The sequence below is a fragment of the Micromesistius poutassou genome (genome assembly GCF_964030765.1).
Source record: "Micromesistius poutassou genome assembly, chromosome: 16".
Lineage (NCBI taxonomy): Eukaryota > Metazoa > Chordata > Actinopteri > Gadiformes > Gadidae > Micromesistius > Micromesistius poutassou.
The window spans coordinates 11578338-11594443 of NC_140286.1; the positions used below are offsets into that span (position 1 = coordinate 11578338).

Below are 16106 nucleotides of genomic sequence, written 5' to 3' on the forward strand. Positions count from 1 at the left end.
ACAGCCAGGAAACAGCATATAACATACAAAAAACAACGATGGGGTCCGTGGGCTATAGTACCTCAGCTCTAACCTGAGACACTTTCAATTCATTTAAATCTCCCGACCCCGACCCCGCTAACCAATCCCCAGGCACTGTCCAGCCCACGCGGTGAGCAGGGCCGGGGTCATCCCGGTGAGGCCGCCGGCGTCTCTGATTTCACCAGCCTCATTACGTGACTACAGGGGTACCCCTATCACAGGTGACTGCACCGGCCCGGGCTGCAGGTGGCGGGCGGCCAGAGGACCTTGGTGACGCTGTGTGCGTTCCGCCGGGCCTCCACTTACTTCAGCTTGTTCCTCTGTCCTGAGGTGGCCTGGGGAGCCGCGCTCGGGTGAGTACTGTGGTCGTGTTCGCTGCCGTCCCCCGCAGAGCTTTCCGCTCCTCCTCCTCCTTCTCCTTCTCCGCCTCCTACTTCACCTCCTCCTCCTCCTCCTCCTCCTTCTCCGTCTCTGCGGCTGTGGTGGGGAACGGAGAGCTCGGGCGTCACGCTGAACACTCGCAGATCCCCCTGACCCAGAAGGCTGCGGCCGCCACAGCAACAGAAGGCACAGAGACGTTCGCTGAAGCAGACGAGGGAGAAAGAGAGCGAGCGACGGAGAGGTGGAGAGAGAGAGAGAGAGAGAGAAAGAGAGACAGAAGGGCGTGTTGAATAATACATAACCACTGTGACTTGTTACAGTGCCGTGCATGTCACCACAAATTAAGGCCTCCTCCTCCTCAGCGCGTTCGGATTGGCTGAGCGGCCGTACATGTATACATAATGCCCTGCGCTTGCATTTGAAACGGAGCACAGAGCGCTGTGTGTGCTGCTATGCGGCTATCCACTTTCTCTCCCCCCCCCCCCTGCCAAATTCCGCGTGGTAAACAAGGCAAGCCGGGCGCGTCAATCAGCCGGCTGGTCCGATAGCGTTTACTCTGAAGTGGGCAGGTGCGCGCGGGCGCGGCGGAGAGAAAGGCCGGAGCACGGAGGACATAAAGCAGGCAGTAAATATTTAGCAGCTTTCTAAGGGAAGAGATGGCCCTGTTAATAAGATCCCTGGAGATGCTGCCAGCCAGCGTTCCATCAGCACCCTCGATCGGGCCGTCAGGCCACCAGATTGATTACAACCTTTAACAGAGTGGCATCTGGGAAGCCAGCGCCGCCATTGTCTGACGACCGGCCCGGGTCATGCTTATGCATACAATTCTTAGATACAACTGTCGGGTGTCCAATGTACAATGTACGATGAGCTATGGCGCCGTTTCGGGCTGGTGCCCCTTGTGCATGCCTGGACTAAAGCGCACCAGGCTGTAGTACCCCTACTTCACCAGAATCCAGGCGTGCTGATTCTGAATCGTGCAGTATGGGTAAAGGTGCCAACCTTTCATTGGTTTCAAATAAGGGATGGGCATTAGACAGCCTTTCAGTATCCAAATTTTATGTAAAAAATATATTTGGCTAACTGTATAACAAAACTAATAGTAACTTCAAAAAATTGTAGTTACTACAATTCATGGCTCATTATGTAGCCCGTAGTTCTTCCCTGATCTGGTCTTCACTATACAAATGCATTATTTTCAATATAATAGTCTTAAAAATAAGAAAATCAAATCCAATATGTTCCATTTATTGAGAATCTTTGGAAGGGAAAACACTAAATCAATTGGCTAAATAAACAATCCAATTATTTCTTAAGGCACAAACTGAAATTAGATTCAAGTAAATAAAGGAACAAACTGATATTGGATTCAAGGAAATTAACTGAAGAACAACAGCAACAAGTATAAGTTCTGGTTGGCTTGGATATCAACTTGCTGTGCATGGGCCTGCCTTGCATTACGCATGATGCCCATATAATAAAACAGAACAACAACAATAAAAACATATCAGGTGCCAGACAGAAATAGTCTAACATTTCCAGTTAACATAACGCATCAGCCCACCTACTGCATCACTTGACTCTTTTTAAAATCAGCATATACACATGCTTTAACAGAAAGGCGTTTTATGTACATTTCATCTTACTCTTCAATGGCTCCTCTTTATTGTTAACGTTAGTAGTGGGGTTTAAAAGATCCTCGTTAGGGTCCATTTCACCATTAGGTCTCTTTTACACCTATACCTACGGAAGTTGATACTTTGCTGCAATTTCATTTGGTTCACTAAGCGTTCCCACTGGACTTTGTTGTGGAAGCTTACCACGCTTCCTTGTTGTGGACAATAGTCCAACCTTTTTTCAATTTGCTCTGGTAAAAAAGTCAGTATTTTTGTGACTGACCGCAAGCAGTTGCTTTATACAGTCCAACCATAGTGCTTTCACTTTCTGACTAAACCAAGTCTGAATTTTAATCTAGGTTAAATTTCCTTACACCTACAGCAAAACAGTATTAATTCCAATTAGCAGCAAAAGTGTACATTCAACCCACAATGCATTTGTTTTTGGTTCGCTTCCCACAGTTGGGTCGGACCAGGTTCACATCAAATCGGCTTTCACTTTAAGCAGACTGGGACCCCCGTTTTACAGCGGACCAGAGTCTGTCTGTTTGTGCATTCAGTTAGCCAAGGGCTAATCATATTCACGGACAATCCGCCAGTCAATGTACATTCATAAAAAAGTTTAAATTAATTATAAATAATACATTTTTGTATTCAAAACCATTCTAACCACCATTGAACTTGGTTGGGGGTAGCAAGCATGGCATACTATGCATTTGAAAAACTCTGCTACACACTTTACACAGAGACTGGAATAAACATGCAAACACACTCATCAGATTCAGCTTTTTCTTTTACACAAAACAAGAAAAATAAATATCTCTCTTCCCTGGTTCAATAGAAGTTCAGTGCGTCTCCAACCTGCTTTTCAGTTCTCCACTGGCTGTGACAGATGGTCCTGCTGATTGGCCGGCCACAGGGCTCGCCACCATGGGGGACGGGGGCCTGTCCTCCTCTGGCCCCTCGCTGGTCACCAGCTCCACAGTCTCCGCCAGCTGGGCCTCCATCTCTGGAGGGAGGAAGCGAGACAAAAAAAAAAAAGGGTTCGTAAAAAGGGCCACCACAATGCAGTGGTGACCAAAGTGGCGAGAAACCATTGTCTTTTTTGGGTGCTTTGTGGACGGACTCAAATGTCTGTGTCGTTCCGAGAACGCCTAACATGTACATGTTGTGTCTGTCTCCTGACAGACACAAGCTGTGGTGGTGGTCCAAGCCATTTGCTCCAGGTTAGGAACATGGCATGGGTTAGAGAGAGGGGTGGTAAAAATACGGAGGCCATATGCTGAGGCACTGATTTCATTAGTATGATGGGAGCCAGGGGGGTATTGGGCAGAGCATCACAAACTATGGAGGGAGTTGAAAATATGAGTAGAAAACAATAAGATATGGCCAAGGAGTGCAAAATTAGTCTGGGATTTTTGTACCGGTCAAATTCAACAAACTAAAGATCCTCTTTCCGTTCTGATGACGTAGAACAAATCCCAACACTAGTCCTCCTTGAGCAATGCAAATTTATAAATTAAGATTTATTCAAGCAACACAATGATAACGTTTCATCTACATAATATGAGTGTTTTATGCTCGTCATTTGAATAATTATGATCATGTTCATAAATTACCAAGCGCAAATCATCCTGCGACTTTGGGACACACTGGCAGGCTAATCGTTCCAGTGCATTTGAAACATGGACTGAACGCAGCCCAAACAAAAACTCCTTCTAATAAATCTTATCATGACGTATGCAAAACTTCTGCAAGTGTGAAACTTGCATCAAACTATTCCGGTTCAAACTAACTCCGGTTGAGTTCTGTATCTCTCAGTCTTCCCTCTTCCACAGTACTTATTGTGAATTCCCATCCGGGTGAAAGCCTGGAGACAGAGAGAGCTGTAAGCGCCAGGGCTTTTGTAGACAAGGTTGAAAAATATGAAGAAGAAAAGAATAAGGTTGACCCGTTCTTTAGAAATGGAAGCCTAACAAAAGCTTTTTTTAGATCCCTTCCCAAAAAAAATGCAAGACTGCAAGGTAGACTGCACACCGCAACAACAGTGGAGATCTATGGGAATGAAAGGCGTGGTCACATGATGCAATGTACACACGTAAAGAAGGTGGGAGCTGGGGGGAGGGGGGAGGCACGTAAATGGGTCTAGGGAGAGTGATGGGTTTTTAAAAAGCTTTTAGAGGGCATTAGCCCTGGGCTTTTTCCCTCTGCACCTCCATGCCAATCTCAGAGCAGGCGGAAAGCAGCATCGCAAGGCAGAGCGAGAGACCGAGAGGCAGAGAGAGAGAGAGAGAGAGCGAGAGGCAGAGAGAGCGAGAGACAGACAGGCAGAGAGAGCGAGAGACTGAGAGGCAGAGATAGAGAGGGAGAGACCGAGAGAGAGAGAGAGACTGAGAGGCAGAGAGAGAGACAGAGAGGCAGAGTGAGTGAGAACTGAGAGAGACAGAGAGAGAGCGAGCGAGAGACAGAGAGAGAGACAGAGAGACAGAGAGGCAGAGAGGCAGAGAGGCAGAGAGAGAAACCGAGAGGCAGAGATAGCGAGCAAGAGATCGAGAGGCAGAGAGAGTGATAACCGAGAGACCGAGAGGCAGAGAGAGAGAGAGAGAGAGACCGAGAGAGCAAGAGACAGAGAGAGAGAACAAGAGAGAGAGAGCACGCAATAGGGGTAAATAGAGAGAGAGAAAAAGGCAGAGTGAAAGACAGACAGAACAAAAAATGGCAAGGAAAATAGACCAAAAAATAAAAAATACGCCCTCCAAAGCTTCACAGCTAAAACTAAACCCTTTCAATTATAGCCCAGAACTAGGAGCTCTGGGTGCCAAAGAAAAGGCTCCCATCCTCCCTACCCCGAGAGAGAGAGAAAGAGAGAAAGAGAGAGAGAGAGAGAGAGCGTCTCTCCTCTGCCTCTCCTGAAATACTGTACAGCATGACGCTGCCAGGTAGTGAGAGAGGGAGAGTGCACAGTTCAAGTTGTACATCACTCCCTACCAGAAGGACCAGGAGATGGTTCGGGGGATGGCTGGAGAGTGTGTGTGTGTGTGTGTGTATATATCTATAGGGGAGGTACAACTGAGACTCACCTGTGTCCTGAGGACCTATGGACTCTGCTATCTCCGTCCCATCCATACTGTCCTCCTCATCCGCAGCAAACCTCCCTCTGGTGCGACCCCTATACAGAAAGAGAGAGACAGACAAATAAACGGGGGTTACTACATAAAATAAAAGAACGACAATGATATCAAATTAAAATGTGTTTTTAACGTTATGAGAGAGATGAAAGAAAACAAGGGTTAGCGCCTCAGTTTGGCCTGGGGAGAAAGAAAGGGGGTCGGCGGGTGGGGGTCATAAATTAGTTAAATATAGTCACAGCTGTCACTGATTTTTAATGGATGCACTCAGGCCGCTGGGCAAGGCAGAGAGGCGTGGAGGTGGAGCGAGGGTAGCAGTGGCGGGTGCATAATGTACACTTGGCATGGGGCACGCGCTGACAGATATTGCTGCTTTGACAAGTCTGCGAGAAAGCTTGGGAATTAAAAACCCGACATCACGCCCCGGTACGGCTGCGCCTTATAACTCAACACAGCACAAGCAGAGCTGTGGGTGCACCTAATGTGGCGTGAGCCAGCAAATCGTGCTAATTCATTACAACATATTACTGGTTTCACTCACACACACACACACACACACACACACACACACACACACACACACACACACACACACACACACACACACACACACACACACACACACACACACACACACACACACACACACACACACACACACACAGCAACCAACCCCGCGCAACCCTCATCTCTTTGCGTCCCAAGTGGAATGGAGAGTCATTACAGGCTTATTGAGGCACAAGCGCTAAACATGTGCTCACCGAATGTTAAACCAGAACACAGGCCCAGGGTAATAAGCATGACCAACTGATTTAAGACGCCATTAACGAACCTGCAATCAGGGAGGCCAACGGCTGCCAATACTTAGTCATTGAGCTAGTTTACTCTTGAGGTATCGTGTGGAACTCATCACGTTGCAAGGAATCCTCAAACAAATCACGTGGGGACTCAAGTTATACAAACACCATTTATTTTAGATTTACACTTGAGAGATTAGCAATATTTTTGGGGTAATCCATGCGTTTCATCTTCCATACTAGCTTCAGAATGTGGACTGCATGTGCTACATATTTTTTGGACCAGAAACATCCATAATCGCAGCAATAAATGTCAAGCCTTTGGGAATCCATTCATCCACATCCACTTGTCTTCCTTGTGATTATTGAAAGTATGATGTGATGTCACCTCATACAAAAATAAAAAAGGATGACAAAGCTGGTCACACCTTCCTCCCCTTTCCTAGGAGTTAGAGCTTTCCAATGAATCCCCCCATTTCTTTACACAGGCAGTTAACATGATAACCATGACTTGTGCTTTGGCCTGAATCCAAATCACCCCAAAATGGTTAATGAGGAGGATGATAAATCTAGCCTGCATCAATTAATTTGTTAGTCAGACTGACCAAAAATCGACAACACTATGCTGCGCACACTCCATCCATTCTAAATTTTTGCCAAAAGGATTTCCTTTGTCAACAGGCAGTATTTTATGGAATGTTATTCTGTTGCTTTTTAGTAGTGTTGTATCCGTTTAAATCTTCCCAAAAATGATGTTTGTCTTCAAGTCTTTATATGAAACAAAAGTTCAACAAAAAACATCAAATATCACCTTCTCTGTGTGCCAATCATGAGTCAAAAATGTCAACATCGGACAGCCCTCGTCAGGAGCACTCAACATGCTACGCAATGCAGAGCGAACCAGCATTGAGGGGCAGCGGAATCAAAATCATCCAAAAGATAGTAAGGCCATGAATAAAAGTCGCTAGAAGAGTCCCATCGCTTTACACTCCATTTGTTCAGACTTGCCAGAAAAATGTCTAGGTGTGATCCTGAAAAATGACCACCAAAAATTACCACTAGGGCCTGGGGGAGACCCAAGAAGCACAAGATCGCCACCTCACAGCTGCCCTTCAGCATCTTGGCTGACGAGAACGAGTCTTTTCCACTTTTTAGATCCCAGCAGTTCGAGGCCTACAGGCTGAGCAGGAATCTACTGAAATTCCCTGCCTTTATGATCACACTGTGCTGCAATATCCACAGCCGTCGCCTACGATCTTTAGCCCCTGATGAAGGTCACCAGATGCACTCCCCTTTTGCATGGTTCAAGGTTTTTTATTTTATTTTTGTTTTCCCATCTGAAACTGCCACGTCAGCCCATGTAACCAGAACGTCTACAGGGTCCTTTGCCTGTACGCATGCCCCTCCCTCACGCGTCGGAAAGATCCGTCAGTGTCAGCATCCTCCAAGAGAGCTCTGTTAACCCGATCTTGGAAAGTGCCATGTGGAGAGGATAATTGCCATGGCTACAAATTAAACTGCAAAAGCCATTGTGGGGCATGCTAGGTGGGTAGGGGGAAGCGTTGCGTAAATAAGAGCAGCATGTCTCAAGGGGTAAGCCAGAGGATGCGTGGGGTGGGAAATGAGGGGGTGGGTTGGGGTAATTTTCACTGCCACTGAAGAGAAAAATCATAATCGGCCGGCTGCCAAATCAGCCCCTCCCTCTAAATGCCTTCCACTTCCAGATAAAGAAGAAACCCAAGAACCTCAAATGATGGCAGGAACACAACTGCATTGTGATGCCTTAATTAAACGGCGGGCTTTAATCAAACAAGTTTCTAATTGAATTGGAAACGGAATCTGCTTTGAAAATCAAGAACACCAAAGAAAATCCTATCCTATAATTATATGATCCTCCCATTATTAAGGCAGCAAAGGGGATAGGGATCCAACAGTGGTATAAACAAAGGGGGGATTTTAGGATACAGCAGAACAGAAGGTAAACAAATAATGATGTCATCATGGTAAACAAGAAAGACTAATGGCTCACAATTTGGATAAATTGTGAGTGATTAGTGATTAGATTACCATCTTCTGTCTTTTTCTTTAATCTGGTGTTTCGGTTGTTGGTTGGCATCTCCGTCAGACACAATGGTTTTCAGTTCAATGGTTCAGTGCCTAACTGACCCAAATACCTTGTAACTGTTCCTCTATAAAGCAAGCTATCCCAAAACATGGGCATTTATTGTCTACACGGTTTCAGCCTAACTGAATAAACACTTTTTGTGAAATACCTTAGGAAAAGTCCTAGCAGGTAATCAACATTTCAACGGGTGAAAACACTGTTTATGACGGTTGTGCTAAGCATGCAGTACATACTTCCACTATTGTAAACACACAACACAAAAATTGTGGTGATTGGCTCACCAGGACCCAGCCTGTTGCCATGACATTTAAACAAATACCATAGTTGGGGTCTGGGTACTTTTCACAGTAAACAATGAGTGTTCCCTCCCACCATCACCAATTATATTTGAAACAATCCAATCACATTCCTCCTAAAATCGGTCCCGCCCTTATTTTCTAGAAATGAAGCACACAACTGAAGCACGATCGGCCCTGGCCGTCGTTTGATGCTGTTCTTAAGACAACGGCATAGAGGGGAGGATTCAAGAAAGGCAGCCATCGAGGTGGGCTTATTGTAAGTCGCTTTGGATAAAAGCGTCTGCTAAATGCCCTAAATGTAAATGTAATGTGAATGTGTGGATCACTGTCATTACCACCATGACACACAAGGAAAAGGCAATACAGGATCTTTTAATCCTTTTTGCTTCTGTCAATTATGTAATCAAGACATGAATTGGTCAAAAACATGCTACTGTATCTCACTAGTATACGATGCCGTGTGGATGGAGAACTCCAGTTCAGCAACGGAATATTGATTATTCATCATGAAAGTCACATGACGTTTCGAATGGCTAAGTATAAACATGAACATTACAGATGTACAAGGGGGGAATAATCAGCTAGCCTACTGCTTTTAACTCACACTGACAATGGTGCGGTACTTCATAACATATTCTGCTCCACCATTTCAATTGTAGCATTTTAACCTCCTCATCAAATAGCTTGCACGTTCCATAAAGCACAAAATAGTATTTTAATAGATAGATTAATGAGCTGAACAACCTTTATTGTTGTGAACCAAAATTAACAGAACGTTGATAAAAGAACACTTAATGTTTTTGATAAAGCCTCAACATCCAACCCCCATACCCTGCGCAACTTATCCCCCACAATCACCACCACAGAGGGAGAGCTACAGAAAAAAAAGGGTGAAAATAATGCTGGGGCAAGTAGTTCCAGCTCTGAAGGAAGCAGAGGCGAAAACCTGAATTGGAGTAAATCTTTCTGGAATGGACTGCGCAGCAGATGGAGTGTGGGCAAATCAAGTGAACTGTGACAATAAGGTCTACCACAGCACATCATTTGGAGGTATGCATGGGAGTAGAATCGTAGTGTTTTAAAAAGAAAAACGTTTAACAAAAACATTTTTGAAGACGAATGAGTGATTTTAAGGAGAGCATTTGCCAATGCACACACAATGTATCTGCACTTGTGTTTCAATAATGGATAGGAGAATAGTGTAGTTTGGTTGTGACTCGTTAATGTCCTTTCCATGCAGCTGGGTTAGCCACCAGCCATTGTTCTGGTGACCAATGTCTAAAAAGACTGGGTGTCATGTTCTACACAGGCCAACTACATATGGCCAACTGCATGGCTAAAATAGGGCTTAAAAATCTGAATAAATCATGGAATTTTTGTTGGCGACCCTTCGCCTTTTTGAGAGGGCTCAAGAGAGTTGTAGTACTGTAAAATACTAAAATCAATGTAAATATACCATAACCTAGAAATATAAAGCTTTGTTTCGTCACTTCTCGCATAAGAAACGATGGGGCTGTTTTAAAAACGTTATACCAGAATGACAAAGCCATATAATGAATTACTAAACAATTACCAAAAAAGCATTACCTTAGATAAACAATTCCAATGAACCTATGCTTCTAAAATGGCGGTGGCCTTTGTGATGTGTCGTCGCAATGTACAAGCCTAGATAACTCTGATCAGTGTAGATATGTCACGGACAGCGATGATTATGGAATGGCAGTACTTTCTGTTGAGCCTTCCGGATGAGTCAACTACCTAACTCCACCACCATAAACATTTGTAGTGGACGCTATCACAAGTCCAATTATATACTGGCGCTTGGTTCTTGTTTCTATTGACCATCTGAGCTAAACTTTTTACTAAGAGATTCACAAAACAACACTAACAATAACAACATCATGATCAAGATCCATCAGATTATTAAACACATCCAATAGTTTATTCCTCAATCCTTGGACTAAATAGGAGACTAAATATCAGATAATTGTAATGGTGAGCCACACCATCTAATAAACACATTAAAATAAACCCAGAGAGGGGAAGGCTCCGGGTCAGACTGGGGTTAGAGTATTAACGTGAATGCTGAGAGATTAAACAATCCCTTGAGAAATGGGCATTATGATTGATTGAGGACAGCGTAAGGAGAGAGTTAAGAACCATGAGGGCCCTGCATACAACTACATACAAAGGCAAAAGTTACCCCTGTTTTTTAGGGACTCATAGCAAAGCCATAAGTATATATAGTAGGATTTCTCTCGTCAAACTTTCTGTCTTTTGGCCCTAGATAAAAAGACTAGAATCTAGATAGAGTCATATCAGGCGCTTCCATATTTCCATTGGTACATAGTACATTGCCATTATTAGCTAATGCCAGGTAAAATATATTGGGAACATTTTAAGTAATTTCTTGGATTCAAGGTGGACAAACACTTTGACTACATTGTGGAACAGAGTTAGCTTTTGAGCAGTATTACGTAAACCTCCAAGTCCCAGCACAACAGTTCGCTCGAGATATACCATTTTGCTAGATCCATGGAAAAGCATAGAAAGGAAGGTTGCAGCAGAGAAATAAAGTGTTAATGTAGGGCAACAACTAATTACTATTTCATAGCCGATATTGATGACCATATTCCAAATTACAACACTAAAGCAGACACCTGCGCACTTGCCAAATCACAATGCTGTCAATCAAGTTGCAAATACAAATCTGACAATTAGTTCCCCAAACAAGATCCGACAAATGATTATAATGGAGATTAATAAACCAATGATTTTTGATTAATAACAATGTTGAAATTGATCAATCTTTAAGCCAGACTTCCAACATACGAATACATAACACCATTAGCTTCTCATTAAAAGGTCAACACATTTTAGGAGGCACCGACGTCGTCCACTAATCTCGTCAGCCTAGCGCGCCTACTCTTTCCCTGCGATCAAACCGTGGATTCCTGCTCATTTTGAACTACTCAGGGCCAACCTTAATTCAGATGCACTCTTCCATTCACAGGTTATTCCCCTAGTAAATGGGAAAACCGTGGATCCAACTACTCTGACGGGAAAGCAGTTGAAGTAGAATCAACCATAAAAAAAAACGCACAACACGGACATTCCTCTTTTTCTGTTCCAAGTATATGTATGCAAGCTGTGGCTAAGTGTCATGACATGAGTGACCGTTTTGCAAACATACTTCTTCCTGGTCTTGGATGTGGATAAGGGTGGTGTTGGCAGGAGTGTGCCAGCAGCAGCATCCTTGCGCGGCCTGCCACGGGGGCGCTTGTCTGCGTGGGCAGGACTTCCTGTGGATGTGGCCCCTCCACTGCTTGACGTCGGTGAGGGTCCTTGGTCAGAGGGGTCCACAGTCTTATCCTCTGATGACATTCTGAACCGAAGCGGGAAGCACAAACAAACATAGTCTGTGTCTTACCGAGGGGAACCAACTGGCGCACTCAAGAATTGGACCTACAGTGTCACACTTAAGTGTTCTAGGATTACAAATGTGTCCATTGCCACCTTATTTTTGGAACAATAATGAAATAAAGGGCAGAGATAGTAAATCTTGAATAAAGACTATAAGATATGGACCTCAGCCGAAGGAAAAAAACATTACTTCATATGCAGGTTGGATCATTTCCTATTAGCCTAGTTCAGTCATCATCTGAAGTAATGATGAACATGTATGGATGCTTAAATGTTACAAATGTTTGCCCTGTGGTCTCAATTTGGTTAATCTGACACTTGTGTTGCAAATGAGAGCTGTTGTTTTGGAAGTAGTAATGCATTCTAGGTTTTTTTTTGTTGTTTTTTTTTTTAAATAAAAAAAGGCTATATTACTCTGTATTTAGCCTATTTATGTTGAGCTTTTTGTATTGTGTTGGCGCAATGGAAGGGGGCTAGCAAATGGCATTTGTTGCATAATTTAACTAAATGAACCCATAATTAAATTAATAATTTTATTGCCAGCCAATGGTCCTGCATAACTAAAAATAGCATTGAGCCTTTAAATTACAAGCCAAATAATCAGTATCATTTGCATTCATGCATTTTAAATAAATCCTAATGAGTTGGGAAAATGGCAGAGAGCTTGGCAAGTTCTGACCAATGGCATTGTTTGCTGAGGCACCAGAAGTACCCTTGGGTTCAAGCCTGGCCTTCATCAAATGAAACCATGTGGACTTGGATAAACTTTAGTTAAATGAACAGTCATTATTTTTTGCCAATAGAGGTATAAGTTACAGTAGGTTGCTGCCAGTCCAATAAGGAGAAACAAGTGGATTAGAACAACCGGGTGAAATGTCCGCGTCAAAGATCAATAGCTGTGGTCTACCATGTTTACATGTCATAAATGAATCATGACCTCAAACTGTAATTACCAGTTTGAGGTCAGTATATGGCCCCTTTGTTTTGGCGAAATTATTTCCTTAAATTAAAAGATTGAAAGATGTTGCAACGCGTGCCGTGGACAACCAAATGTCGTTCCATGATAAAGCCATATTCATTCATATATGAATCCTTCTTTGTCTAGGGTACTTGTCATTTGAACATTAGTCGTTTGATGGACAGCAGCATTCTCGTCACAAAGTTGTGGGCTTCCATCCATAAACATGATACTCTCTCAACTTAAGGGGTGGGTGTACAAAGACAACATTTGTTGACGTTTACTTCTAGGTCACAATAAATATGTATATCGCAAATACATGACATAGGCAACCAAGAAGTAATTTGCATGGCCTGTCTTCTCAGATTAGAGATTAGATTAGAAAACTTAGAGACATGTATGTGCTTTGTGTGTGCCATTCTATTAAGCAATAAACAATAGCTACTGGTGGTGCTCAAGCCCTACTAGAGGTAAAAACTGAGGACTGTCCTAAATGTCGCTAACCGTCAAGTGGCTCAGTAATGCTATATTTTGCGTTTAAATCATTTGGAAACTAATGGTAGGGAACCACACTGCCATGACAAGGAGGTTAAAAATTCAACAACTGCTAACGTTAGCTTTTGTTACTCAAGCTTGAGCACAAAGCAATTGCATGCTCCAACGTAGCTAGCGTTAGCTAGCCTGTTGTTCACAACTAAGGTCTTATTTCCCCAAACGACCAACGCGAAACGCAAGTGAGGACTTCTGTGAGGACTGTACTGTACACAAACGAGCATAAAAACACAACCACACGACTTACTCAGAAGGGGATTAAAGCATCAGCCCTGAACCCCAGAAGCAAACCTGGCAACTTTGGAAGTGGTTCGGATAGCAAACAGGTTAGCTAACATTGTAGTGAGTTGGATAACTAAGCCATCCAGTACGCATGAAGACCCCCGTTCATCCTTAGGTCTTTAGTGTTACCCCACCACCGATACGCACACCGATAACCCATGTGAACGGATATATACACAACATGAGCCCACCCGAGGCGACTGTGTCCAAGAAGATGACAAAAGCATAACATTTGGCCCACACACAAACATACGGACGGGCGCCGTCTATTTGCTGAAACGTAACTGTTCTGCATGGGTCTGACGCTGCAACCACTAGGAAAAGTAAATAGCGTCCAACTCCACCGCGATTCGTGTCGTTTTACACCATATTTGTCATCTACGAACGCATTCGTTGGATGGACATGCTGGGCTGTGAGTGACACCTCCACAGTGCCCAGCTACAGTGATGTTGTGCACGGAGAGGGGGTGTCGCGTTGGGAGAGTCGCTATCACGAAAACCAAGGCGGCGACGAACACCTCCAGCAGTAGCCTGGACCTACAAAACGTTAGCCAGGCTTCCACCCAAACCCCCCAACACCACACCACCCACCCCACCCCCCCAAAGCATAGCTTATCACAAAATACCACAGTGCCAGCAAGAAATCTTACCTTCCGACCCTATGAGTAGCGAATTATTTTCTTCATGTCCAAAATACTGGAGGGGTAGAGAACGTCACACTTTGGATCACTTAGCCAGCTAGCCGGCTAACTGAGCTAGCTAGCCTCTCTCCAGTGAAGGAACACCGCAGTTCTCAAAAATGCATATCGCATAATACGGTAATCCAATGTCGTGGCGTTGGTCCTAACTTCGCCCATTTGACGGACGGTCGGATGGGGTAAATCCAGCGGAAACCTGCCTCATCCGCGCACGCATTTGATGGATCACTTTCCTTTCTCCGGTGACAGCTGTCGTCGCAAGAGCGGTAGTTAAAACCCCAGTTTTTGGGGATCGCGCTGGTCGGCGTTATCGTTGTTTCACCATGGACGAGTGCTGATGTGGACGCAGCGTCCGAATACACTCGACACGGAGCGATCTCCGGAGGTCTAAAGGGTGTTATTTGACGTGGAGCCAGTGCTGAGGAGATGCTGGGGTGGCTGCGAGCTCGGGCGCTCTGTGGCCGACCGCTTCTGTTTTCCTCAGCTGCGACGAGCTGCGCGAGCGAGCGGCGGCTACTTCAGACTCCGCAGCCAGCCTGCTGCCACGCAGCAATGAATGCCACCAAAAAATGGAGAAAAAACACACATCTGCATGCTTTGGTCAATGCCCGCCGCTCCGAGAATAAGCGCGAGGAGCAGAATTGGGTGAAATGTGAAAAATTAAGTTGAAGAAAACGAATCGGTATACTCTCTGACGGTGGCCATGGCTATCGTTAAGTGGCACCGAAGCACACCCCGATGAGTTCCTGAAAATATAGACCCGACTTCCCGGACACAAGTGCTACGTGGTTCTTGAGGGATATTTGTTTTTTTTTAAATATATAGACCGCTATTATCATAGATGATGATAATGATGAAAAAATAAGACAAGGGCTGAAGCGCAACACATTTAGCAATTTCTTCAAAATACTCTCTGACCCTGCGGAGGAATATTGGCATTTAGTAAATAAAATAATGGTCAGGGAGAGCTCGAAACCACGGCTTTTGCAGTAAAACTGGATCGGAGCCACCGTCATGTTTCTTAACCATCCAAACCGTCGCCAGCCAATCACCCATCTCTTGTTCTTCAAAAGCAAGATTCTCTTGCCCAAACCTCCTCCATGTCTATTCTAAACACGTGTGTACGCGCGCGTTTAGAATAGACATCACACACACACACACACACACACACACACACACACACACACACACACACACACACACACACACACACGCACGCGCGCGCGCGCGCGATGGAGAGAGAATGAGAGAATGTGCGAAAAAGAGAGAGAGGGAGAGAGAGAGAGAGGCGTAGAAAGCCACGGTTAACCAAGCTATTGGCATTCTGTGCATGGAGGGGTTAAACTTGGTCGAGCCCAGGGGGTCGGATTGAAGTTGCCATCGGGTCTGCCCATGAGTCACAGGTTACCGGGTCTCCCGTTTCCACCGCTGAAGGTTTGCTTTACACTCTCACCACTTACTGGGTTAATATCGAAGCACCAGAAAATGCTCCAACGGCGCACGTCCTCGAAAGGATGGTAAATTATCTTTTGCCTATAATATGAGCGCCCTCTCCTGGCTCTGGGTGTCAAAGACAACTTTTATTTTTATTTCTCAACCGTTATAACATGTTTTCATCATTTTATTCCATGTGCTTCTGAAAAATATTATTTGCTCTAGGGTTGTTTTTGTTTTCATGGTGTTGTTGTTGCTGTTGAGGCTATGTAAATATTGTCTTCATCTTCCCAGAATGCTCTTAGTTGTCAGAGATTTGTGATTTTGGAGTCTGCTTACGAAAAAACGGGAGAAATGTTTATAAATATATTTAGTAACTATAGATCACTGTA

The 16106-nt window shown here is 44.4% G+C and overlaps 1 protein-coding gene across 6 annotated transcripts in view; it reads right to left on the reverse strand.

Moving 5' to 3' along the window:
• Positions 1 to 14958, reverse strand: part of kmt2cb (lysine (K)-specific methyltransferase 2Cb) — a 78877-nt gene extending 63919 nt beyond the window's left edge. For 5 of the 6 annotated variants that reach the window (XM_084481304.1, XM_084481303.1, XM_084481302.1 and 2 more), the window contains exons 1-5: positions 14233 to 14958; positions 11561 to 11752; positions 5099 to 5187; positions 2880 to 3027; positions 328 to 603 (exon numbers count right to left, since the gene is read on the reverse strand). In XM_084481304.1, coding sequence (XP_084337430.1) covers positions 328 to 603; positions 2880 to 3027; positions 5099 to 5187; positions 11561 to 11751 — 704 coding nt within the window. In that variant the 5' untranslated portion in view covers position 11752; positions 14233 to 14958. The remainder of the gene's footprint in view (positions 1 to 327; positions 604 to 2879; positions 3028 to 5098; positions 5188 to 11560; positions 11753 to 14232) is intronic. The other variant, XM_084481305.1, reaches the window with a different exon arrangement.
• Between the last annotated feature and the right edge of the window lie 1148 nt (positions 14959 to 16106).